The sequence below is a fragment of the Hyperoodon ampullatus genome, assembly GCF_949752795.1.
Source record: "Hyperoodon ampullatus genome assembly, chromosome: 19".
Lineage (NCBI taxonomy): Eukaryota > Metazoa > Chordata > Mammalia > Artiodactyla > Ziphiidae > Hyperoodon > Hyperoodon ampullatus.
This window is the reverse complement of record NC_136932.1, coordinates 38,918,243-38,943,089: the sequence shown is the minus strand read 5'-3', so window position 1 is coordinate 38,943,089 and position 24,847 is coordinate 38,918,243. Positions and strand designations below refer to the sequence as shown.

General features: G+C 53.8%; 2 protein-coding genes across 2 annotated transcripts; both read left to right on the top strand.

Moving 5' to 3' along the window:
- Positions 1-232: 232 nt before the first annotated feature.
- On the top strand, positions 233-12,259 carry WRAP53 (WD repeat containing antisense to TP53; the record flags this gene model as incomplete). The annotated part of the gene is given in 11 exon segments (XM_079726186.1): positions 233-304; positions 307-638; positions 789-887; positions 1,368-1,479; positions 9,898-9,986; positions 10,186-10,276; positions 10,386-10,518; positions 11,082-11,290; positions 11,497-11,600; positions 11,745-11,879; positions 11,998-12,259. Coding segments are annotated over 11 exon segments (1,623 nt in total). The 3' UTR covers positions 12,245-12,259.
- Positions 12,260-14,364: 2,105 nt separating this feature from the next.
- On the top strand, positions 14,365-18,265 carry EFNB3 (ephrin B3; the record flags this gene model as incomplete). Its single annotated transcript, XM_079725660.1, has 5 exons — positions 14,365-14,486; positions 16,659-16,951; positions 17,121-17,213; positions 17,316-17,420; positions 17,856-18,265. 5 exons carry the CDS (start codon positions 14,365-14,367, stop codon positions 18,263-18,265), a joined length of 1,023 nt encoding a protein of 340 aa, XP_079581786.1.
- Between the last annotated feature and the right edge of the window lie 6,582 nt (positions 18,266-24,847).

The window sequence follows — 24,847 nt, the reverse complement described above, 5'->3', positions numbered from 1 at the left end:
CCGAGCAGGCTGAAGAGCGCCGTGCTTTCTAACGTTGCAGTTCCGCAGTTCTCCTGGCCTTCTGCCCCCTCCCGGGGGAAGCAGGAAGGCATCGGTGGGTTTCTCCAGTTCTGCATCCGGATCCGTGCGAACTTTGAAGGGGTCTCGGCCGTTCCGCGGGCCCGGCAGCTGGTAGCCGGTGGGAAGAGGGCTGCTTGGCCGCGGCCAATGTCTTCCGCGCTTCCTCTGCAGTATGAAGACACCGGAGGCGCCGCTGTTAGCTCCGGACTGCCTTCCTTCAGACCGGGCCCCAGCTCCAGCCCCTCTCTCTCTCCTCAGGCTTCCCCGATGGATAAAAATACGGACCCTGAACTGATGCCACCGACACCCGATGGCGATGATCCGCCCCGGGTGTCCCCAGATCCCATGGCTGTCTCAGCTGTGTCCCAGGAGCTGGAGGAGGGGGACCCAGCTTCTCTCTCCATTCCCCTGGAAACAGGGTTTGGTATTCCTAGTGGGTTGAGCCCTCGAGTCGAAGAGCAAGAACTTTCTGAAAATGTGAGCCTTCCTGCAGAAGAAACGAACAGGCCAGAGTTGGGGCCCGGAGAAGACGTGGAAGGTGTGTCTGAGGAACCCGCTCCAGAGGATGAGGGATACACGTAAGTGGTGATAGCAGGTGGCTCAGGAATCTGTGGAGATTGGAAGTGTGAGATATATCTTATCCGCCAGTCTTCAGCCCCACTTCTCCAGGCCCATTTCCACTTTGCTTTGGTGAACCCAGGTTTGTTGTTCCCCCATCTTCCTTCCAGCGTCTGGAGCTACAGCTTCTCCGAGGTACCTCGGTTTCTCAGCGGTTCCTGGTCAGAGTTCAGCACCCAACCTGAGAACTTCTTGAAAGGCTGTAAGTGGTAAGTAAGCATTAATGGGGCAGGGAGATAATCACGCTCAGGATTTCCACCTTAAAACACCCCAGTTATCTGGGAGAAGGAGCCACCATGGTGGGAGAAGGAGTAAGAATTCCTCTGGATTGAGTTTAAATTTCATGTGTGGGCTTCCCTGGTGGCGCAGTGGTTGAGAGTCCGCCTGCCGATGCAGGGGACACGGGTTCGTGCCCCGGTCCGGGAAGATCCCACATGTCACGGAGCGGCTGGGCCCGTGAGCCATGGCTGCTGAGCCTGTGCGTCCGGAGCCTGTGCTCCGCAACGGGAGAGGCCACAGCAGTGAGAGGCCCGCGTACCACACACACAAAAAATTTCATTTGTGATTGTGTGTCTTCTACTTTCTCAGGGTCTTGGGGGTGCTTACCTATACCAGAGGTCAGCTCAGCCCTAGTCCTACACGTGGAAAATACAGGTCTGTCCAGCTTTCTAACTCTTTCCTACTCCTAGGGCCCCTGATGGTTCCTGCATCTTGACCAATAGTGCTGATAACATCCTGCGGATTTATAACCTGCCCCCAGAGCTGTACAATGAGGGGGAGCAGCTGGAATGCGCAGAAATGGTAAGGGTAGGGGCTAACCCTGCCCCTTCATGAGACACTGCGCGTTTAATTCCTTCCTGTAGATGGAGAAAGTACAGTCCCCATGTTTCCTGTTCACAGGCAGGACATTTCACCATGAGGTTCCACAGGTAGCATTTTCTACCCTGAATTCTGAAGTCATTTAAAGAGGTGTTTGTCCTTCTTTAGTTAAGAATATGTGTTTTCCATAAAAGAGTAGTGGATTTCTCACGGTGGTTTTTAATTGACTTATAGGTATTTATTGAATGACTACCAGTGTGTCACTTACTGTGTTTGGTGTTGGGATAAAGTAATGAATGTGACAGATGAAGAGCTGCTTTGCTTTCTTGTATGGGACATAGACAACAAACGTAAACCAATACATAATCAAGTTCATTACAGATTATAATAAATGCTACAAAGGAAATCAACAGAATGAGGAGAGACTAACTAGAGGATGCCGCTTTAGATAAAATGGTGGGTCAGGGAGGGGCTCTCTGAAAAAGAGACATTTGAGCTGAGACCTGAAGGATGATGAGATCAGTCATGTGAAGAGCTGTAGAAAGAGCGTTCCAGGAAGAGGCAAAGATGCTACAAAGACCCAGAGCTGGGGAAGAGCTTTGTGTGTTCAAGGAACAGAAAGAAAGCCAGTGTGCCTGGACCAAGGCCAGTGAGGGGGAAAGCGTGGTGAGGGTGGAGAGGTGGCCGGCAGCCACATCTTGTCAGATCTTCTTGTGGGTAGGGCATTTGGAGTGTTTCTGGGGGAGCCATGGGAGAGATTTTAGAAGAGCAAAATGATGGCTGAATTTTGGAGAATAGATTGTGAGTGGGCAAGAGTGGAGACTCATTAGGAGGCATTTATCACGGTCCAGGCGAGAAATAATGTTGGCTTTGCTAGGGTGGTATCAGGCGAGATAGATGTGGGTGGATTTGAAGTATATTTCATAGGACTTGGAAGTCAATTGGGTGGATGGGGGTACAGTTTACTCAGAGGATATGAAGAGGTATTGGGACAGAAGTCAAGGGTTTAGGTACTTTATTTATTTTTATTTTTTAAAAATAAACTTAGGACTTCCCTGGTGGTGCAGTGGTTGAGAGTCCGCCTCCCGATGCAGGGGACACAGGTTCATGCCCCGGTCCGGGAGGATCCCACATGCTGCAGAGCGGCTGGGCCCGTGAGCCATGGCCGCTGAGCCTACGTGTCCGGAGCCTGTGCTCCGCAACGGGAGAGGCCACAACAGTGAGAGGCCCACATACCACACACACAAAAAAAAAAAATTATTAATTATAAATAAATAAATAAACTTATTTGTGTTTCGCTGTGTTGGGTCTTCGTTGCTGTGCACGGGCTTTTCTCTAGTTGCGGTGAGCGAGGGCTACTCTTCATTGTGGTGGCTTCTCTTGTTGTGGAGCACAGGCTCTAGGCACACAGGCTTCAGTAGTTGTGGCACGTGGGCTCAGTAGTTGTGGCACGCAGGCTCTAGAGAGCAGGCTCAGTAGTTTTGGCTCACGAGCTTAGTTGCTCCGCGGCATGTGGAATCTTCCCAGACCAGGGCTCAAACCCGTGTCTCCTGCACTGGCAGGCGGATTCTTAAGCACTGCGCCACCAGGGAAGTCTGGGCTTTTAGGTACTTTAAATGTGAAATGTTAAGCTAAGGAGAGACTTTGCGAAGGGTGCTAGGGATATACCTTGGAAGCGGGAGAGCATGTCGATGGTATCTTGTGTCTTGAGAACGGAGTCAGTCTCAAGAGAGAGTGTAGATGGACAAAAAGGCTCAAGCAGAGCCTGGAACACTCCAGCGCATTGAGGTGGGTGCAGGAGAAATTATAAAAGTGGAGGCAAAGAGTCATGTCTCACGTTGTTGAGAGTGAGGGCAAATTTAGAGAATGACCCAAGAAGACATAGTGACCTTGACGAGAGCACTTTCAGAGAAGTGCTGGAGGCAGAAGGTAATTAGGGTAGGAGGAAGAGAGAATTCTTTGGAAGTGTTTTCCTGTGAAAGGGAGCTGAGAAATGGAATGGTGACCGGAGGGAATGTGGGGCTAAAGAAAGATGAACAGGATGCTTCTGTGAGGTCAGAATTACCCCTGAAGAGAGGGAGCAATTGCTGCTGTTGTCGGGGATGGTGACGAAGTCCCTGCATGGCTGGGTGAAGACAGGATCCAGAGCACGTTGAAGGACTAGACTGACAGGCGCAGAACCCTTCCTTGCTGTGGGAAGAAAGGCAGAGGATGCGTTCAGAGGCAGCTGTTTGGTCGTGGGAAGATTTGGGTGTCTCTGTCTCTTGGCTTCTCAGTGAAGCATAAAGGGGATGTTATCAGCTAAAGGCAGAGGGTTGTGGGGAGAGAGCAGAAGGTGTGAGATGATCGGTCCTGGGGAGAAGAAAATCAAAACCACCAAGGAATGCTTGGTGTAGAGTAGCATTGCTATTCTTTGCTCAGTGCCCACTAGAAATTTGTTGTCAACCATGTAAAGTGAGACCAGTTAGCATGGTTGTGCATCTTTCCCCAGTAAGTTGACTATAGTTTCTTTGTTTGTAAAATGAGGATGATAATAATAGACCCACCTCATAGAGTTGTGGCGAGGATTAAAAGAATTAGGGTAGGACTTCCCTGGCGGTCCAGTGTTTCAGATTCCATGCTTCCACTGCATGAGGCACGGGCTGGATCCCTGGTGGGGGAACTAAGCTCCTGCACGCTGTGTGGCACGGCCAAAAAAAAAAAAGAATTAGCGTAAAGTGCTTAAAGTATTGCCTGGCATGTAGTCAGTGTTCAGTACATGCTAGTTGTCCTTGGTGTTAGTTGGATGCAAGCATGGACTAGAAGGAATAGGAGGTCTGGCTGGGGTTTGCCAGGAGAGAAAGACCAGGGGTGTTTCGAGAGTGTCTGCAGGGGTCCACCTGTTGTGCTTGACCAGAGTGTAAAGTGGGTAAGAAAATGGATTGTGAATGGGTTTCTGATGAAGCTGAACAATTGTAGTGGAAATGGCAGAGCAAGGGAGCTGGGTGGGTTGGAGATGGTGGTCAGAGATTGTAGTGATGACTCGACTGTGGGAGTGGGCCCCTGGTGTAGAGTGAGGGCCGCGGCCGTGGGTGCTAAGGAAGTCAAGGGATGGCAGAGGCCAGGGTGTTGGGTGTTTTTATTCATTCTTTCATTGATTCATTCATTCAACAAGTTTTCATTGAGCGCATTCTATGTGCAAGGCCTGTTTTAGCTGCTAGGGGTCAGTCAGGAACAAAACAGACAAAAGTCTGTGTCTTTGTGAAGCTTCTATTCTAGTGTGAGAAACAGGCAATAAAGAAATAACACAGTGAAATACATATCTGACAAGTACCACGGAGAATGATAAAGCAGAGAGGAGGACTGGGGGAATTCATTGCAATTTTAAAAAGGGAGGTTGGGGGCGTTCCCTGGCAGTCCAGTGGTTAGGATTTGGTGCTTTCACTGCCATGGCCCCGGGTTCAATCCCTGGTCGGGGAACTAAGATCCTGCAAACTGTGCGGTGCAGCCAAAAATAAAATAAAAATAAAAAGGGCGGTCGGAGAAGCCTTCACTATTCAGGTGACATTTGAGCAGCGATCTGAGGGAGTCAGGGAGTGAACCAACGTGATATTTTGGGGAAGAATATGCTGGGCAGAGAGAGCTGCAAGCTCAAAGTCCTGGTGGAAGTGCACGTCACCAAGAGTCACAGTATTTGTGTGGAGTGAGAGACTGAACCAGGAGATGAAAGTCTCAGTGATGAGGGAGGGAGACAAAAACAGGGAGCTAGTGTGATGGCAGGAACTGCAGAGGAGGTGGAGTTTGGAGAGGTGAAAAGATTTGGAAATGACCTTGATGTTTGTACTGAGGAGGGGAGTGAGAATGAAAGACATCTCAGCCTGAGAAAGCCACAGCGTCGGGCAGGTCCAGGTGGGTGGACAGGGCATTCTAAGAAGATGCAAAATAAGGGAGTTTGGGCTTCCCTGGTGGTGCAGTGGTTGAGAGTCCGCCTGCGGATGCAGGGGACACGGGTTCGTGCCCCGGTCCGGGAAGATCCCACATGCTGCGGAGCGGCTGGGCCCGTGAGCCATGGCCACTGAGCCTGCGCATCGGGAGCCTGTGCTGTGCAACGGGAGAGGCCACAGCAGTGAGAGGCCCGCGTACCACAAAAAAATAAATAAATAAGGGAGTTTGAAGGTTCTAGAGTGGGAATTTCAGAGGCCAGGAGGTAAGGATTTGGGGGGCAGGGAGGAGTGTGGGATTGGGGCCAATCAGGGAGTGTGTTGAGCAGCGAGCAGGTGGTGGTGAGACCAGATGGCCCAGAAGCCTGGGACTTCTTTAGTGCCTGAGGTTCGTGGGAGTGCCGGTCTTGATGGTGAAAGAAGGGTGCGTTCCGGGGATGGTCCTGAAAGCCTGCCTAACCTGCATCTCTGTGAGATCGGAGGCTGCAGACATGTGAATTCTGTGTGCAAGCTGTCAGGCACTCCTAGCCCTGGTTCCTGGAACAGAAACCAGTGGTGTCCAGAAACCAGGGCTGGGTGGGCGTGGCACAGCCAGCCTGAACGAGTTCAGGAGTAGGGATAGTCAGAGGAGACTGGAAACGTGACAGGTCGAATATTTATTGTACACATTCACTTGAGAGAAATGAGAATGTTAAAAAGGGAAAAAAGGTGGGAATTCCCTGGCGGTCCAGTGGTTAGGGATCGGTGCTCTCACTGCCGAGGGCCCAGGTTCAGTCCCTGGTCAGGGACCTAAGATCCCACAGGCCGCGTGGTGTGGCTGAAAAAAAAAAAGGGAAAAAAGTCATTGTTACCTACCACTCTACAAAATTCAGCCCTTTAAGTTTTTCTACATTCTTTCTAAGCTCTGTCCAAGTAAGTACTGGAGCTCTCTGTGTGGTTGTAACTCTTTGGTAGATGGTTTTGTACCCTGTTTTTTCTTTTAAGAATCATATCGTAAATGTTTTTCACGGTGCTCCAGTGTTCATAGTTATGCTAAATGGTGTATGGTATTTCATTGACTGCCTATGATAGTTTTCTTACCTGTTCACCTGTTTTGGACTTTTGGGTTGTTTCCAGGATTGTTATATCATAAATTATTTTTCAGTGAACATCTCCATGTGTTTTGATGGAGATTCTTCAGAGAATCAGAGAAATTTTACAAGTAAGAAACACCCTAGGTGAGAGAGAATCAATATCTTTTTTTATGTCTTGTGATACAGATAGTCAATTTGTTTTCGAAAGCTTTTTGTGCTGCTTATTCTTTTTTTTATTATTATTATTGCTGTTGGCAATATGAATGTACCAATTCTATCATAGCCTAAATACCTAAATACTCATTAGGCATTTTCATTTTTAATGTCTGCAAGTTTAGTATGGAAATGGACAGCATTTGTATAGGTGGGGAAATTGGGGGAGGATATTTTGGGGTATTTCTGTACATCTGTGTACTGCTTCTTACCACCATAGTTTCCCAATTCCTCCCCTCCCTTCTCCACCTTTTCACAGAGCTTTCTGGAACTCCTGTTTCTAACTCCCCACTTCTTCCCTGAGTACTCTCTGTACCCCGTGGCTCTTGCCTGAGGCTTTCCCTTTCCTGTACCCTCTCTGGGAGAGACTGCATCCTCTGTGCCCTACATATCTCAGGTTGGAGAGGGAGTGTCCTCATTCCCAAATGCTATATCCAGACAATTGCTCTTTCACTTTGTAAAAACTTTTCCTTTGACGCTTATGCTGTCTGAGTCTCCCTAACTCACCGAGGACATTGGCACCTCATAGCCTTCCTGTGTACCCCAAGTCCTTCCACCATCTTGGTGACCTCAGGTATCCAAACCAGAAGCCAGGGTCTCCTCTTTTAATCTTCCTTTTCCCTAACCCCCATGTCCAATTAATTGCCAAATCCCGTCAAGTTCTCGTGATCTTCCTAATCTATCCACTTCACTCACTTGACTGCCTCTGTTTTAATTCAAGGTGCTATTATTTTGGGCCTTATGTTATTGGAACGGTCTTCTGTTTCCATTTTCCCATTAAAACATTTTTTTAAATTTAATTAATTTATTTATATTTTTGGCTGTGTTGGGTCTTCGTTTCTGTGCGAGGGCTTTCTCTAGTTGCGGCGAGCGGGGGCCAGTCTTCATCGCGGTGCGCGGGCCTCTCACTGTCGTGGCCTCTCTTGTTGCGGAGCACAGGCTCCAGACACGCAGGCTCAGTAGTTGTGGCTTACGGGCCCAGTTGCTCCGTGGCATGTGGGATCTTCCCAGACCAGGGCTTGAACCTGTGTCCCCTGCATTGGCAGGCAGATTCTCAACCACTGCGCCACCAGGGAAGCCCCATTAAAACATTTGACTGCTGATTGTACACTAGGTGTTGGGGAAGCAGTGGTGAGCAAGACGGACATGATTCCTGCCTTCTCAGATGGGTATGCTGTAGCGTGGAGGGCACAGAGGGCTCTTGGAACGTGGAGCAGGGCACCTGGCTCAGCTCGAGGGGTTGGGGAGGCTTCCCAGTGGAGGAAGTGTCTAAGAGACCCAAAGGATGATTAGGATTCAACCAGGAAGAGTCACTGGGGGAAGTGAAGGCAGACTATTCCAGACTTGGAGACTAGTGTGCCTGAAAGTGTGCAGTTCAAGAGTGTAGGGGGTTGGCATCTTCTAGGAACTGAGAGTCAGGATGATGGGACGTGGAGCTAATACAGGGATGAGGGAGGAGCCTGGAAAGGTGGGTATGGGGTAGACGCCTGGTAAGGGAAGCCTTCATAGGAGATTGGGTTTTATACCGCGGGCTTTGGGGAGGCATTGCAATGTTTTAAGCAGGAGAGTGACGCTGTACAGGATTCCAGGGGCCTCACTGTGGCTGCAGGGTGGAGAATGGAGGGGCAGATTGGAGTGTGGGGTGCAGGGAGGCTGGGGGAACGTGTAGAAATGCTAGCAAGAAGGCAGTGGCTTCACGTGGGATTGAAGGCAAGGGGACAGGTTCAAGCGAACCTAGCGGGTGCAATTGGCAAGCTCTGGCCTTGGGTTGGACGAGGAGAGGAAAGGGAGTGAAAGGTAGTAGTAGTCAAGGTACTCAGGTTTCAGGCTTGAGAACTGGGTGGGGAGCCCAGGAGGAGCAGCAGGTTCACAGGCGGCAGAGGCTGGGTCTGTTCCAGACAAACTGAGTTTGAGGACCCTGTGGGATGCCCCAGTGGAGCTTTCCACCAGGCAGTCGGATGCAAGGGTTCAAGGTGGAGAAGTGGAGCCTGCCTTCACGGCTGGGTGACATCACCCGAGGGCCAAAGGGGTGACGTCACCTCGCCAAAGGACTGGTATCCAACTGATGTAAAGATTTCCTTCAAGTCAGTAAGAAAAAGACAACAACCTAGGAGAAAACTGAGCGAAAACCATGAAAAGGTGCCCTTAAACATAAAAATGTCTAACTTCACTGGTTAGACATTGAGAAACGCCAGTTTATATCGTAATGAAATACCATTTCACAGCCTTCAAATTGAGAAAAATTTGAAAGTCTGACAACACTGAGAGGATGCGAGCAACAGGCGCTCGTACATGCTGCTGGGGGGAGAGTAAATCTGGATGAGCACTTTCGGAAAAACGTGACATGATCTAGTAGAGCTGGCAGAGTGCAGACTGTAGAGCCCCAGTGATTCCCTTTTAGCAGAAACTGCAGAGAAACCCTCCCACACGGGTACCAGAATGTTACAGCACACTAGCCAGAAATTGGGAAAACACCAGTGACTGTCAGTAGAGAGGGATGGGTGAGTGGAGCGCTGTACAGCAAGGAAGATGCATGAATTTGAGCTCAGTGTGTCACCGTAATCTCACAGTCGCGGTGGGATGCATACAGCTTGCTACCATTCATATTAAGTTTAACAGCACGCAAGACCATGGTATATATTGTTTTTTTCTCTGTCTGAATGTATTCCTAAAGAAATACATGAGAGTGATAAATTCAGGATGGTGTTTACCTCTGAGGGAGGGTTTCAGTGGGAAGAGGTTTTAACTGTTTGGTAAAATATTTTGTTTCTTAAGCTACGTGGAGGACTCACAGGGTTTGTTTGGCTTTGTTTTAATACTTCTTTGCTTGTTTGAACTGTTCAATAATTTTTTTTAGAGGATCAAATGGCGCCTCGTAGGCACTCGGTAGATATTTGTATCATTGGTTGGTTCTTTGTTTCTGGGTTGGGAATTTACTTGTTTCTTCCTCTCTAAGTGTTGAAAAAGCAAAAGGGTTACTCTGCATGGCTTTTGGTGGCCCAAGTCTGATGTTAAAGTCTGAGCTAAACCATGAACTTTGAGATCAAGATCCTGTTCTTCATATTTACCCCGTCTGCCTTCTCCTACCTGGTTAAACGCCCACAGAGCATCTCGCTCTGCCATAAAACTGCTAGATTTCCGAGTGGGCCTCCTTTTCCTGCCAGTGACCCAGGCATCCCCACATTTCTGTCCAGGCTCCCGTCCTTCGAATGGTGGAAGGCGACACCATCTATGATTACTGCTGGTATTCTCTGATGTCTTCAGCCCGACCAGACACCTCCTAGTAAGTGATGTCTTTCACCTCCCCTCCCCGCTCCCCCCATTTCAAGGGGACCCTCCACTGAGAGAGTCGGGGGCTGCCAGGGGTCTCGGGAGGAGGAAAGCTTGCTGTGCCCTTCAGATGTGAGCTGAGAGGGCCGGTCAGTTGGCTTCCTCCCCTTCCTTTGACAGCACTGGGGCCTCAGTGTCCGTGTCTCTCTCAGCGTGGCCAGCAGCAGCCGGGAGAACCCGATTCACATCTGGGATGCCTTCACTGGAGAGCTCCGGGCTTCCTTTCGCTCCTACAACCACCTGGTAGGGACCTCCCCGCCCAGCCCCAGGGCTCGTCCTGGCCCAGCTCTCCTTCCTTGAGAACGGCTGAGGCTCTTTGCTAGGCCTATTTCCAGCCCTTTCCCGCCCCCAGGACGAGCTGACGGCAGCCCACTCGCTCTGCTTCTCCCCGGATGGCTCCCAGCTCTTCTGTGGCTTCAACCGGACCGTGCGTATCTTCTCCACGTCCCGGCCTGGCCGTGACTGTGAGGTCCGAGCCACGTTTGGTAAGCAGTCTGCGCCTCTGAGGGAGGAGGAGAGAAAAGGGCCCAGCCACATGCAGAGGGGCCTTGTGTGAGCCAGGGGGTCACGTGCAGGGGTGAGGCGGGGGTCACATCATCCTCAGTACAGACCTGTGGGGCAGGTTGGGCCCAGTGGGCAGGGAAGAAAACAGTCTCAGGGAGGGGACGAAACTTTACCTCTGGGTAAAGAGCTGGTTCACTCCTGAGCCCACTGCCCTGTACATTTTGATCTCCAAAATCTTGGTATCTCCAGGAAACTGGAGGTAAAGCTGATTCCCTTTTCCTATAAGCCTTCAACTTTCCAGCCCTTCAAGGAAAAAAAGGTTTGAGAGGGAAGAAGTGGGGCTTGGGCCTTTAGGTCCTTTGCAGGGGATAGAAGGATCTAGGGAGCATCAGAGGTCTTCATCTTGCTTAAAACGAACGGGGTGGGGGAGGCACTGAGTCCAGCACATGGGCTCTGGGACGGGAGACAGAGGTGCACCTCTGATTAGCGTGGTTAATGCCAGGTGCTCTTGCCCTCTCCCCGACTTTGTTCCTTCCCTTTCTAGCAAAAAAGCAGGGCCAGAGCGGCATCATCTCCTGCATAGCCTTCAGTCCAACCCAGCCCCTCTATGCCTGCGGCTCCTACGGGCGCTCCCTGGGTCTGTACACCTGGGATGATGGCTCCCCTCTTGCCTTGCTGGGAGGGCACCAAGGGGGTATCACCCACCTCTGTTTCCACCCCGATGGGAATCGCTTCTTTTCAGGAGCCCGTAAGGTAGGGATCATGTTCTGAGATCCCAAAGCAGGGGGGTAAAAGGCAGGAGTGGGGATGTAGTTTGTGCTGTGTTGGGAGATGGGCATGGGAAAAAAAAATCAACCCAGCTAAAGGAGTGCTTATAAAGCTGGAGGGCAGCAGGCATGTGTTGGGAGTGGGGGAGTGGAGGGTGGAAACGATTCCAGGCTCCTGTTCTTTGTCCTTAGGATGCCGAGCTTCTGTGCTGGGATCTCCGGCAGCCTGGGCATCCACTGTGGTCCCTGAGTCGTGAAGTGACCACCAATCAGCGCATCTACTTTGATCTGGACCCGTGAGTGACTGTGGGTCCTTCCTGCCCAGGGTCTTGATGCCCCCAGGGATGCCAGAGCCCACCTGTAGGGTCCCAGCCCCTGACCGTGAAGGGTTCCTGCCCCAGGTGATGACCATGCCAGCAAGCCTTCCCTCTCTTCCCCAGGAGTGGGCACTTCCTGGTGAGCGGCAGCACTAGCGGGGCTGTCTCCGTGTGGGACACCGGTGGGGCTGGGCATGAGGGGAGGCCGGAGCCAGTGCTGAGCTTCCTGCCCCAGAAGGACTGCACCAATGGAGTGAGGTCATAAGTTAATTCTACAGATTTGGGGGCTTGGGTTGGGGAGAAAGGTAAAGCCCTGAGGGAGCAAGCATCCTAGCTTGCTCATGGTGTGACTGGCACCACCCATCTCTCCCTACAGCCTGCACCCTAGTCTGCCTCTGCTGGCCACTGGCTCCGGTCAGCGTGTGTTTCCAGAGCCCACGGAGAGTGGGGACGAGGGGGAGGAGGAAGTGGACCTTCCCCTGCTCTCCATGCGCCACGTCCACCTTGAATGTCAGCTTCAGCTCTGGTGGTGTGGGGGTGCCCCGGATACCGGTGTCCCTGATGCTCACCAGGACGAGAAGGGACAGGGAGGGACAGAGGGAGGTGGGTGTGAGTTTATATAAAAAGGTTTTATATGATATTAGAGTCTTTGTGTCTGTTTGGGGAGGCAGATGATGGAGATGGGGCCGGGAGGGGTACCAGTGAGCTCCCTGGTCCAGCAGCAGTGGGGACTGGCATATTGTTCCTGAAACCAGGGTTGAGAGGTGGGACTAGGCGGGAACCAATGGGGCTGCTGAGCTTGGTGTGAAGTCAAGTAAGTGGGGGGTGGGGCTTCATGCCACTGACTGGCTGGTTGCTAGGCAACTTGGTAAACTGAAGGGGGGAACCTGTTTGAAATCTCACTCCCAAGGTGGGGGCAGCAGGGGTCAGGGTGAGTGTGGCTGAGCGGGAGTGGCAGGAGCTGTGTGTCAGACTGTTGCGTGTGACTGTGTGAGACTGTGCAGATGGTGACAGACGACACCCGCTCACTCCTGCTCAACACTATTTACCATCCTCCAGCAGCAGAGGGACCATTAGTCAGCTCTGGGGGAAGGGGAGCAGGAGGACTGCCTCCCCTCCCCTGGACCCCCCCCAGGAGGCAGGTGACTGAGTAGCCAGAGTCAAGGGCACACATGAAAGAGTAAAGGTGCCGAAAAACACAGATGTCACATTCTGTATTCCCGTTAGATGCAGGACAAGGGCGAGAGTCATTCAGTAGCTGTCGCTGGTCTGGTTTCTTCATTTATCTGCTCTGTCTTTTTGGGGGGTATGTTATTTCAAGCAGTGGCTCCCCCCTCCCCCCACCTTGCCACACACTGAGAAGGGGGTCTCTGAAGAGATACTGTCAGCAGAGGATTTGATTCTGGACCTCACAGCCTAAGGGAAGGGACTGGAGGCCTGTGACGACTAGAGAGGGGAGAGGAATGTCACCTCTGCCCAGAGGTGCTGAAAGCCAGGGTTCTTACACCCAAAAAGGCAAATCCTCCTCCCTTCCCCCAGGATAATTGGAAACAGCCCTTCCGGCTGCATGCGGGTTTTGGGTTGTAGGTTCTCCCTATCTCCCGGCCCCATTTCTCCCCACAACCATCTAAGAAGGGCCCAAGTTTACCCCCGAATCTCTTGCCTTTCGTCAACCTCCAGATAGTAGAGGGTCTAGGAAGGAGGCTGTGACAAAAGAGACCCCAGGAGTGGGAGTCCAGCAGCCTGGGTCTGGTTTCGGCTTTATCCCAGATTCCTCGTGTGACCTTGGGCAAGTCACGGGGCCTCTCTGAGCCTCAGTTTCTTCATCACTGCCACGGGGGTCCTTAAGCTCTGCCCCTCCCATTTCACACAGGTAGTCGAGAAGGTCAACTCAGCCCACTCTGTAAAGTGCGGAGCCTTCAAGGTTATTATTATTCTCTCCATACCTCCCCGGAGCAGCGGTGTTGTTTTGGGATGGGGGAGGAGGGGGCTGCGGGAGCGAAAGGGGCTGGGTTCCTCGGGGTGGAGAGGGCGAGAGCCTTTCTGGATTTGAGGGAGCGGAAGATTCCAACCGCTCGGGCGATCCGAGGGCAGGAAGGGAGGTGGGCAGAAACTAAGCCAGAGCCGGAGAGTTGCAGAGACAAAGGGGGCGTGAGACACCGCGCGGGGGAGTGAGGCGGGGCGGCGGGGTGAGGGCTGGGAGGTGCGCGAGGTGAGGGAGGTGTGGGGGGCGTGGGCTGCATGATCGCCCGCTCCGACTCGGGCTCCAGCTCCGGTTTTTCCCTCCGCCATCCTCTCCCCCTCCCCGCCTCTCCTTTAACTCCCCCCTCCTGGGCTCAGGACTGGTTGGTTTCCTCCCTTAGCCCGCTGCCCTCAATCCCGGCGAGGCTGGGGCTCCGGCTCGGCGCCCCCTTCCCCGCTCCCTCGCCCGGCGCCCCATGCCGCCCCCGCCCGGTCCCCGGCTCCCCCAGTCCCCCACTTAGGCCCGCTCATAAATACCGGGGTGCCGGCGCGTGGGCCGGGGGCGCAGGGCGCCTGCAGACGGCCCCTGGAAGGGCTTCTGCGGGCGGAGCGCTCCGGAGAGGGGACCCGGGCGGAGCAGGAAGCGGGTCCGCGTGGGAGCGGGGGGCATCAGCCACCCGGGTGGCCGGGGCAGAATAGCCCGGGCGCCCAAGACAGTCACCCCAGGGGGTGAGCGACTTTGGGGGAGTTGGTGCCCCGCCCCCCAGGCCTTGGCGGGGTCATGGGGGCCCCCCATTCTGGGCCGGGGGGCGTGCGAGTCGGGGTCCTGCTGCTGCTCGGTTTTTTGGGGCTGGTGTCTGGGCTCAGCCTGGAGCCCGTCTACTGGAATTCGGCGAATAAGAGGTGAGTGGCCCGGGGGTGGGGATACCCCACACCCTGTGGGCAGGGAGTCTGGAAGCCTTGGGGACTTTGGGGGCTGGGTTCTCGGAGCTGGGAGGAGGCGGAGGGAGGGTGCTGGTGATCGGATGTGAGCTGATGGGCAACCAGACAGAGGTGGTCTTGGGAGCCAGACTCGCGGGTCGCGCACAGAGCTGGATGCGGGTGGTGACAACCATGTGTCAGGAGTTTGAAAGACCCCCAAGGGGCAAGGATTTGAAAGATCATGGGTAGCCGGGAGGGCAGTGGAGTGGTTATTTGGGTTTGTGGGAGACCTGTGTGGTGTCGGGGGCTGGGCTTAGAGGGAGCCTGGTTAATGTCAGCTCTCAGGAGAGCAGCTGAGTAGGTGCTGCTGAGGCGCTGAGAGGAAGGGCAGGGTGCCTCCCTCTCCAGAAGGGACTCAGTGGTGGAAATGGGAGGGAAGGGCTCTCAGTTTGGGGGCTCTGGGGACAACTCCCCCAAGGCTTTTTGACCCTTCTTCCCGCATCCGTCTCCTAACTCTTGCCCACAGCCAGAGGGTCTGTGAGTCCTTGATGGAACAATTTCCCAACCAGAAGATTTTCCTGCCTTCCTGGCTTGGAGATTTCTTTCTGGAAGAAGCCTGGAGCCCCCTAAAGCCCCCACTTTCCCTCTTGCATCTGGAGTCCTGAGGACTCCGTTGCCGCCTCCCCCATCTTTGCTGCAAACTCTTCCATCAGACCCTCTGTTCTGAGGCATGCTTGCTTTGCTCTGAAAAAAGGCCAGGGGTCAGATGAAACTTCAAGCCACACAGAGTAGCACAGAACCCTTGGGAGGTCATTTGGGTCCCTTGCCTCCAAGCAGATCCTACTCCCCGTTAGCAAAAGAGTTTTGTGTTTTGAAAACTTCCTAATTGCCTGGGGAGGCTGTGTGAGGCCATGCAAAGAGGGTGTGCTTTGGAGCTCATCAAATCCTAGGTCTTAATCCTAGGTCTGCTGCTTTCTGCTGTGTGGCCTTGGGCAAGTCACTTAACCTTTCTGAGTTTGTATCCTCAATCCTTACAGGTTTTATGAAGATTAGAGGTAAGGTATTTGAACATATTATATGCTCATTAAAGGAAAACTAGGGTAATTATTCTTCCTCTCTTTACTTCGCAGCTTCCCTCACATTTCCTGTCCTGGCCTCCCTCCCATATCTCTTGGGGTCTAATCTCAAATGTCTTTTCCCCTCTCAGTCTCCTACCCACCAACTCCCAGATGCAGTTGGAGTATCAGGAGCAGTGTGAGGATGTAAGTTAGGCTTATCCTGATAGAGCTGAGAAAATGGAGTTAGGGTGTTCTGGGAGCTCTTTGGGATGTTGGGGCAGGGAGGGAGGGGGTTATTTGGGAGTCTGGGAAGATACCAAGCAGCAGTCCCCTGTGACCAAGTTCTGAGACCCTGTCTGCAGTTGTTGGCAAGTAGTGGCTGTGCTGGGCCAGTGGCTGCCGGGGCTGAGGGAGATGCGGACTTGTGTCAGCTGTGGGTCGAAAAGTCAACTCTTTCAATTCCAAAGCAATAGGGCACTTTCCCTAAGAAGTGTGGGACCTGGGGGAAGTGGGGTACTGAGCAGGGAAATGTCTGGGCCAGCTGCTCCGATTAGCCCCATTTAGGGCCATTGCCAGACCAGGCATTTGTGTCCTGTTACATTGCCTGGCTACTTGGAACTCTGGTCTGGATCACCCTCCACACCCCCTCCCCCACCCTGCCCCCTTTGCCCTGAAATCACTGAAATTCAGTGGTGGCCTGTGGAAGGGGAGGCTCTGCCCCCATGGTTGACTGCCATGGAATAGTGAAATCACCCGGGAGGGGTGGGCTGTGTGGTTCCAGAGAGGCCAGCTCCTTGGTAACTGGCATCCTGTTGCCATGGCAACAGGACTGGTGATGGAGCGAGAGATGGCAGTGTGCATGTGGTGAGGGCGGGCTGAAGAGTGCATTTGGGCACACCAAGGGGCAGGAGACCTCTGAGCCTGGCTTCCTGCTGCTTCCGTGAGCTTCCAGAGACCTTAGTGCCTGCTCTGTCAGAACAGACTCTCCACTCAGACAAAGGCTGTCTTGCAGGGATGTGGGGTGAGGGAGGCAAAGCTCTGGGGACCAGACCTCTGACACCTCTCATCCTCATCCACCTTGCCCTCCTCCCCATAGGTTCCAGGCAGAGGGTGGTTACGTGCTCTACCCTCAGATCGGGGACCGGCTAGACCTGCTCTGCCCCCGGGCCCGGCCTCCTGGCCCCCACTCCTCTCCTAATTACGAGTTCTACAAGCTGTATCTGGTAGGGGGTGCCCAGGGCCGGCGCTGTGAGGCACCCCCTGCCCCAAACCTCCTTCTCACTTGTGACCGGCCAGATCTGGATCTCCGCTTCACCATCAAGTTCCAGGAGTATAGCCCTAACCTCTGGGGCCACGAGTTCCGCTCACACCACGATTACTACATAATTGGTACTGCTGGGCAGCGGGCAGGGTCGAGTTGGGAGGTGCTCCTGGGATCGAGGGCAGATGAGGGAGGGGACCACTGGAGCCACCTCGGGTGGTGTTGGGACCAGGCATGGAGACAGAATAGGGGTAGACTCTGGAACGCCAACTTCTCCCTCTGGTTCTTCTCTCCCAGCCACATCGGATGGAACCCGGGAAGGCCTGGAGAGCTTGCAGGGAGGTGTGTGCCTCACTAGAGGCATGAAGGTGCTTCTTCGAGTGGGACAAAGTGAGTGGGGCTGGGGCACACCTCCTAGGGGCCGAGGGGCAGTACCATCATGGTCAGGGGGCTGCTGTCTCAGCCCCTCTCTTGGCCCTTCCCCATCTCCAGGTCCCCGAGGAGGGGCTGCCCCCCGAAAGCCTGTGTCTGAAATGCCCATGGAAAAAGACCAAGGGGTGGCCCACAGCCTGGAGCCTGGGAAGGAGAGCACAGCAGGTAGGAGCCAGGGGTCCAGCCTCCTGTCTTCCCTAGCCTCCTCTGCTCTCGGACCCCAGCTGCCCTAGCTTCACCCTCTCCCTCCCTCCCTCCTCAGTTTTGGGGGCAGTGATACAGGAAAGAGGAGAAGAGAGGATGGGAGGGTGGGAGGGGAATGGAAGCCAAATGAGGAAAAGACTCAATTAGAACTAATTAGCCAAGTCAGTGCTTCAATCAGTGCTGTCAGAGAAGGGGGGAGGACTACTTGGCATGGAGCTGAAGGGCTGGACACACCTGGATTCCGAGTGGGGCTTGGAGGGGAGGGGAAGTAGGGTCCCCAAAGGGCCTGGGCACTGCTGGGGAAACCCATGGGGACCCACAAGGATGGGTGTCCAGATGCCCGGGTGGCTCCTTCAGCCCCACCCCCTCTTTCCTCCTTCACCCCTTCCCTGCCAGGTGACCCCACCAGCAATGCAACCTCCCGGGGTGCTGAAGGCCCCCTGCCCCCTCCCAGCATGCCCGCAGTGGCCGGGGCAGCAGGGGGGCTGGCGCTGCTCTTGCTGGGCGTGGCAGGGGCTGGGGGTGCCATGTGTTGGCGGAGACGGCGGGCCAAGCCTTCGGAGAGTCGCCACCCTGGTCCTGGCTCCTTCGGGAGGGGAGGGTCTCTGGGCCTGGGGGGTGGAGGCGGGATGGGACCTAGGGAGGCTGAGCCTGGGGAGCTAGGGATAGCTCTGCGGGGCGGTGGGGCTGCAGACCCCCCCTTCTGTCCCCACTATGAGAAGGTGAGTGGTGACTATGGGCATCCTGTGTACATCGTGCAGGATGGGCCCCCCCAGAGCCCTCCAAACATCTACTACAAGGTATGAGGGCTCCTCCGACCTGGCTCTCCTGGATCCAGCCCTTTGTGGGGTGCTCCTCCAGTTTAACTCATGGTTTTGAGGGACACCTCTAGCATCTCCTTGGCCCCCTTTGCCCCCCCAGCTCCTTTGCTCCTCCTGGCTCTCGCCTCTTCTCCACTTTTAGGGTCCCCTAAGACATCCACCCAACGACCGCCTGCCCTCTGGTTGGCTGTGTGTGCCCCTCTCTGTCTCTGTGTTCCTGGGTCCTATTCCCCTGGGGAGGGGGCGAAGATTCAGCCTCTTGGTCTAACCATGACCCAGGGATCCTTGTCCCCCCTCACCGAGAGCTAAGGGTGGGAACAGTCTGTCTTTTGGTTGGCACCTCTTTCTGCCTCTCACTGTTTTTCTCTTCTTTTCTCCTCTCTCTCTTATTTTCTGTCTCTCTCTTCTGTCTCTAGGTCTGTTCCTCTTCCCTAGCATCCTCCTCCCTGTATCTCCTTTTATTTACCCTCTTGGCTTCTTATCCTGTACCTCTCCCATCTCCCAGGGTGGGGGCGTCAAAGCATTTCTCCCCTCAGCTCCCTCTTCTGACTTCTCTTGCCAACCACTCCCCTCAGTCTGCCAAAAATGGGGGCCTTATGGGGAAGGCTCTGGCACTCCACCCCAGCTCAGGGCATGGGTAGCAGGGCCTCCTCCTCTGCCCTGCCCCAGGCCTCTACATACTTACTCCAGCCATTTGGGGTGGTTGGGTCATGACAGCTACCATGAGAAGTGTCCCGTTTTGTCCAGTGGCCAATAGCAAGCTATGAACCAGTCAGGACACATGTGGACTTGGTCTGATGCTGAATGGGCCACTTGGAACAGGAAGTGACTTGCTCCAGACAAGAAGTGACCAGGCCTGGACAGAAGTGGCCTGGGAAGTGGAAGCAGTGCAGCAGGAACTGGAAGTGCCTTCATCCAGGACAGGAAGTAGCACTTCTGAAATAGGAAGTGGTCTGGCTGGAACCGGAAGTGGCTTAGTCTGGGGGGTGGGGGGAGGTGGATGGTTCTTACTCTGTGGAGAAGGGCGGGCAGGAAGAACTTCCCATTTCAGGAGGAAGCTGGAGCTTACTCTAAGAAGATCGGGTGGACTGAGGTTCTTCCTAGTATTCAGTGTCATGTGCCAGGATCTCCCTTCCCTTGTTCTCTGTGCTGCTTTTAGGACAGCTAAGGTGGCTGCCATCTGCCATGGCAGGCTCAATTTGTCTTGTTCTTCCCTTTCCGTATCCCAGTATAATCTCTGTTACTCAATAGGATGACCCCAAGAACCCACGTGTTGTCCCCAGTAACCTGGATGGTTGTCTTGTTCATCACATTCTCCATTTCCTACTCCCTTCAAACTCAACACAGCTCCCTTCTTAGTGACCAAAATGGTGGCCTACTGACTGGTCTAGCTGACAGTGGTCCTTAGCAACAGCCACTCTTTCCATAGTGACCAGCTGATACCTCTTCCTGCCCACTAGTGCACAATTGGGTGTTGCCTCAGTTTCCTCCCAGCTCATTTCCTTTAGGTCAGAGCTGCCTTTGGGCACCACGTCGGCCACCTCAGTCACCAGCCAAGATGGTTGCTTTGTCCACCAGAGGTCAAGCTATCTCTCTGGTGCCGTAGTTCCCAGCTCCTTCCTGATTTTTCTAACCGCTCCTTCCAGGGAACAGGAAGTTGATATTGCCATGGGGGAGGTGGCGGGGTATGGCCGTCACCTCAATAGTTTTACTGTAAAAGGGAAATTTGAACAACAAAAACCAAAAAAAATAAAAAACTTCAAAAGTTGATGAGAAGGCTGGAGAATGACTGGACATGAATTGGGGCAGAGAACTGGTGATTAGAACGGCTTTCCAGCTGAGGGTTGAATTGCATGAAACCAAGGGGTAGGGAGGGGGTTGGGTTGGATGGGTGAGGTGGACAGGGCCTGGCTGGTGGAGGGGGGTGTGGTCATGGGCTGGGTGAGGAGGCTGAGGAAAGCAGCCCCTGCCAGGGGAGGGAGAGAGGAACCCAGGTGGCAGTGGGTTGCCAATACATCCAAATGGGGCTGTCTGTGAATATACGTTCACACATGGGGGAAAGCCCAAGTGTCTATTGCTAAACCAAGTACCAGATTCAAGGCAAGTCTCAGTCGGAAACAAAGTGGAAAAAACATGCTCACGTGTTCAATCTATTCCCTCCCACCCCTGCCCAAGGCACTCCTGTGCCCAGAAGACTCAGGGACCCAGGCATCAAGCTGCCTATCCCCTGGCTCCCTGTGTACCCATAACCCAGGCTCTTCTCCCCACAAAACCCAGAAGCCCAGTCCCCTAGACTCAGCCCCATTCTCCAACCACAAAAGCAGCCGTGAGGAGCATCGCTGCAGCCAGTCGGTGGGGGTCACAACCTCTGACCTGCCCGCCCCTCCCCTGACTTTAGGTCCCCTCCCGCTGTCTCCCATCTGCCTGGAGGTCAAGGGGTCCTCCTGCCCCTCCCCCTGTCTGAGCAAGATGCCTGGGTCCCGAGAGGTGCAGGCACTGTAGGAGGGGAGTTGGAAACTGGGAGGCCAGGTGCTGGGCTGTCTGGAATTTACTCCTGCCTTCTAAGCCCACACTGGAGCTGCCCGAGGTGGGGAGGCTGGAGGGGGTGTGGAAGGGCAGGTTCCTGCCCCTTAGTGGGGGTTGGTTGTCATGGCAACATCCCCTTCTTCACACAATGGGAAGCCCCCCTCAGCCTCCCGCGTGGATGGAGCCGACAGCCCCATCGCTGGCTATCAGCCTCAGGGACTTGGCAACCGTCACTATGGCAACCCAGAGCCCAGCAACAGGGCCCAGTGAGAGAGGGAGGGGTCCACAACTGGGGCAGGGCTGTGTGTGCGAGGGGGCAAGGGAGCCAAGGAAGACTCCCCTACACGTATATCCAGAGGCACAGGTGGAGAGAAGAGAGGGAAGAGAAGTGGGGATAAATAGTCTCCGTGACAGACAAACATCTCACCAAAGCAACCGAGACATCATTACATGCTGAGACACAGGAAGACACCTGGGGACAGATGCACAGCTGGGGAGAGGAACAGCACATTCTGCACATTACCCTGGGACACACCCCTTCAGAGAACTGGCATCTATAGACTCTCCTCTCCCCAGACATTAACAACGCAAGACCTAGAGCCTTCCACATGTGTAGTGATCTTTTGAGCTATTTGAAAGCTCAGGTGACTTCCACACAGAAAAACACATGCCATCCTATTTGCTTTCTAGGCACAAACACACAAACACACTCCTAGGGTAACAAGTACAACAAAGCAAGAAGAGGTACAGGAAGACATTCATTTATTCATTCACTCATTCACTCAGCATCATATTAAATGTCTACTTTGTTCCAGGTACTATTTCAGGCACTGGTAGTATGAGGTGAATAAGGCAAAGCCCCTGCTTTCATGAAGTCCATATTTTGGTGGGGAACAACATAATATTTCTGGTAGTGATAAGTGATATAAAAAAACAGAGTGAAGAAGATGGAGAGTATCAGGAAGATGCTTTAAGTTAGGAGGTCAGGAGGGTCCCTCTGAAGAGGTGACATTTGTTCAGGACCTTGAATAATGAGGAGTATGGAAGGCAGGCACTATGGGGAAGGGCAGAGCAGAAAGAGGGAACAGCAAGTGCAAAGCATAGAGGTGAAATCTCGACAGGCTTGGGAATAGTGAGAAAGACATCATGACCACATACATGTTCTAGGTGTGTCCTGTCTTTCCCCAGCCTCAGCGTGTAGGGTAGCATGTGACCAAGGAAGAATCCACATTTAGGAAGTTGATCTAACTTCATCTTCCATTTTTTCCCCTTTGTTTGTTTGTTTCTTTCTTTCTTTTTTTGACCTAAAACCATGCTTTTTTACTTCATTATAATCAATACAAAGAAATCAGCACACAAAATACATTTCCAGACAAGCAAACACACCAGTTTTTTTTTTTTTTTTGCGGTACGCGGGCCTCCCACCGTTGCGGCCTCTCCCGTTGCGGAGCACAGGCTCCGGACGCTCAGGCTCAGCGGCCATGGCTCACAGGCCTATCCACTCCGCGGCATGTGGGATCTTCCCAGACCGGGGCACGAACCCGTGTCCCCTGCATCGGCAGGCGGACTCACAACCACTGCGCCACCAGGGAAGCCCAAACACACCAGTTTTATAGAAAAAGATATAAACGTTTACTTTAAGGTCTGGGGCGGGAGGGGGTCCCCTTTGTTTTTTGTGTGGATGTGAGCTGTGTTTTCCTCAACTAAATGTTATGCTCTGGGAGGGCAGGGATAATGCTCTGAGATTTTGGGGCTGTGGTACAGCTGCTGGTACAGAGTCTAGAGCAGAGTGGGAGTAAAGGATCTGAGAGAGTTGGGGACCACAGAACGTAAAGCCCCCACGCAGCACAGGATGGAGGCTGTCCTGGGGGCTGTGCTGCAGACAGAAGCTCACACTTTTCCATCCTTCCAAACAGAAGCAGGATGTAAATTAGGTTGAGGTATGTATGTTTGTGTCTGTGGTCTATGTTGAGGGTTTTAAGAAAAGGAGAACAGAGCAAAGGGTTGCAGTGCGAATTTCTGATGGGGAATGGTTGACATCACAGCTGGAAATGTAGTTAGAATGAAAAACAGAGCTTCCTAAGTGGAGTCACAAACATGGGGCATCCCCTTCCCTACAGAGAGTTTCAAGATCTGTAGGCAGGCTGGGAGAAATGTGGCAGGCCGGTTTGGAGGCAGGGGGCTAGCTGGGATGGGCTCAGAGAGTTGGGTGGGGGTAGGGAAAAGGATACAGAATAAATGGGAGTGAAAACTCAGCACAGGAGAGATGTTTGAAAGGCAGCAGCGAAGGTGGAGTCCTGTAGGGAGTTCTGAGGGGATCAGGTCCTAGGGTCCCCTGATTCCCAGAAGGAATCGAAGCATTCCACGGTCTGACTCTCCCACTTCCCTCAGTTGCCATCAGAAACTCGGGCATCAGCTCCCCCCAATCCAAGTGCCTAGTGGTGGTGGTGGGGAGATTGAGCAGCCTCAGGGGGCGGCAGCTGGTGAGTGGGGAGGAATCTGTGTGCTCAGCAAACAGCAGCCTCAGTGCCCAGTGGCTGCTTCCTCCCTCATCAATCAGCCCAGCCAAATGTCCTTGCATTCCCACCACCCCAAGGGGACTGGGGCTGGGCCAGGGTCCCCAGGGGAGTGAGATGGGACGGGTTGGGGGAGGGGGGTTGGTGCTTGGCTCCCCATCTCTTGGCCTCTGTTCTCTCCTCTCCTGGAAGCTCTCGGCTGTTCGAGTCATGGAACGGACTCCCTCCTGGTGCTACCATCGTGAGGGCATCAGCTACAAATCACCTGTGGGGGTCTGCTGGTGGTGGTGGGGGGTGCAGGGGGGAAGAGGGATGAGTCAGGGCTGAAGAGGAATCTACTCTGGTTCTCACGGGACTGGCCCCGGGCACATTCAGCAGGGAGGCTGCTGGCACAGGGGCTCTGCGCCCCCGGCTGGCCTCTCCATCCCTGACGGATGCTCTGGACAGCAGGCTGAGACCTGGACCACAGAAATGTCCTCCCTCTTCTCACCTTTTCCTAGCCCCCAGCCCTAATTCCCCACTTCCCACCACGATCCAGAGGGCCAGCCCCCAGCTCACCCTAAATCTGCTGCTCCCCCTTGGGGACAGGGGCCTCCAGACCTTAGCCTCTGGCTCACTCTCCCCCCTCCTCAGCCCTTGCTCCCCTCAGGGACCCAGGCGTCCTGCCCACTCCCTTCACCATAACAACCATTCTTTTGGAGTTGCTTAAGACTTTAATATCATTTCATTAAGTCAGCTAGTTCAGAGAAGGTTGGGGGCACAAAGAGACTGGGGTGGGCAAAAAAGAGCCAAGGTAGGGGGGAAGCAAGGGAAGAGCTCCCTCTCTCCGTGGAGATGGCTCTAAGAAATCAAATATTGACAGTGAGAGAACAGAACTTATTAAAGCTGGGACAGGGGTGTGTGGGGGGAGCTGTGGGAATGGCCGGATGCCTGGGTTCTGAGAGTAATGAAGGTTCTGGGGGGAGGGAGTGCCTGAGGCTGGGAGGATGCAGTGAGATGAAGGGTTCTGTCGCACAACCCTTCTGCCCATTTCCTTTGCGAGGTACTGAGTCTTGCTACCCCGGCTGTTTCTCAGCTGTCCCCTAGAGCCCCTGGGGACAAGACCCCCGTCACAGCTGTGGTTGCCCCCCCTTTCATCCCTTCTCCCTACCTCCACCTCTGTTGATGAGCTTCAGTGGCGTTTAATCGGATTGAGCAGTAATTAGCAAAGCGAGATGTTTGATTACCTATTTAGCATAATGTAGGGGGCTGGGATCCCTAGGCACAGCCAAGGCCGGTGGGGGTGGGGGGTGGTTCAGAAAAGAAATGGGGTCTACACAACATTCCTTTCCCTGAGGGAGCCATGAGCCCCGCCTATAAGTCTCCCCATCCTATGCCTCCCCTCAAATCTTCACTCCTCTGGGACTTTCTCCCTGGGGGATCTGACCAATCATGTCACCTCTCTGCCACCCACTGCCTAACTGGTTAGAGGATCACCCACTTAGCCCTGCTTGCTGTGCAGCTGATTTTGGGGTGTGGCAGGACC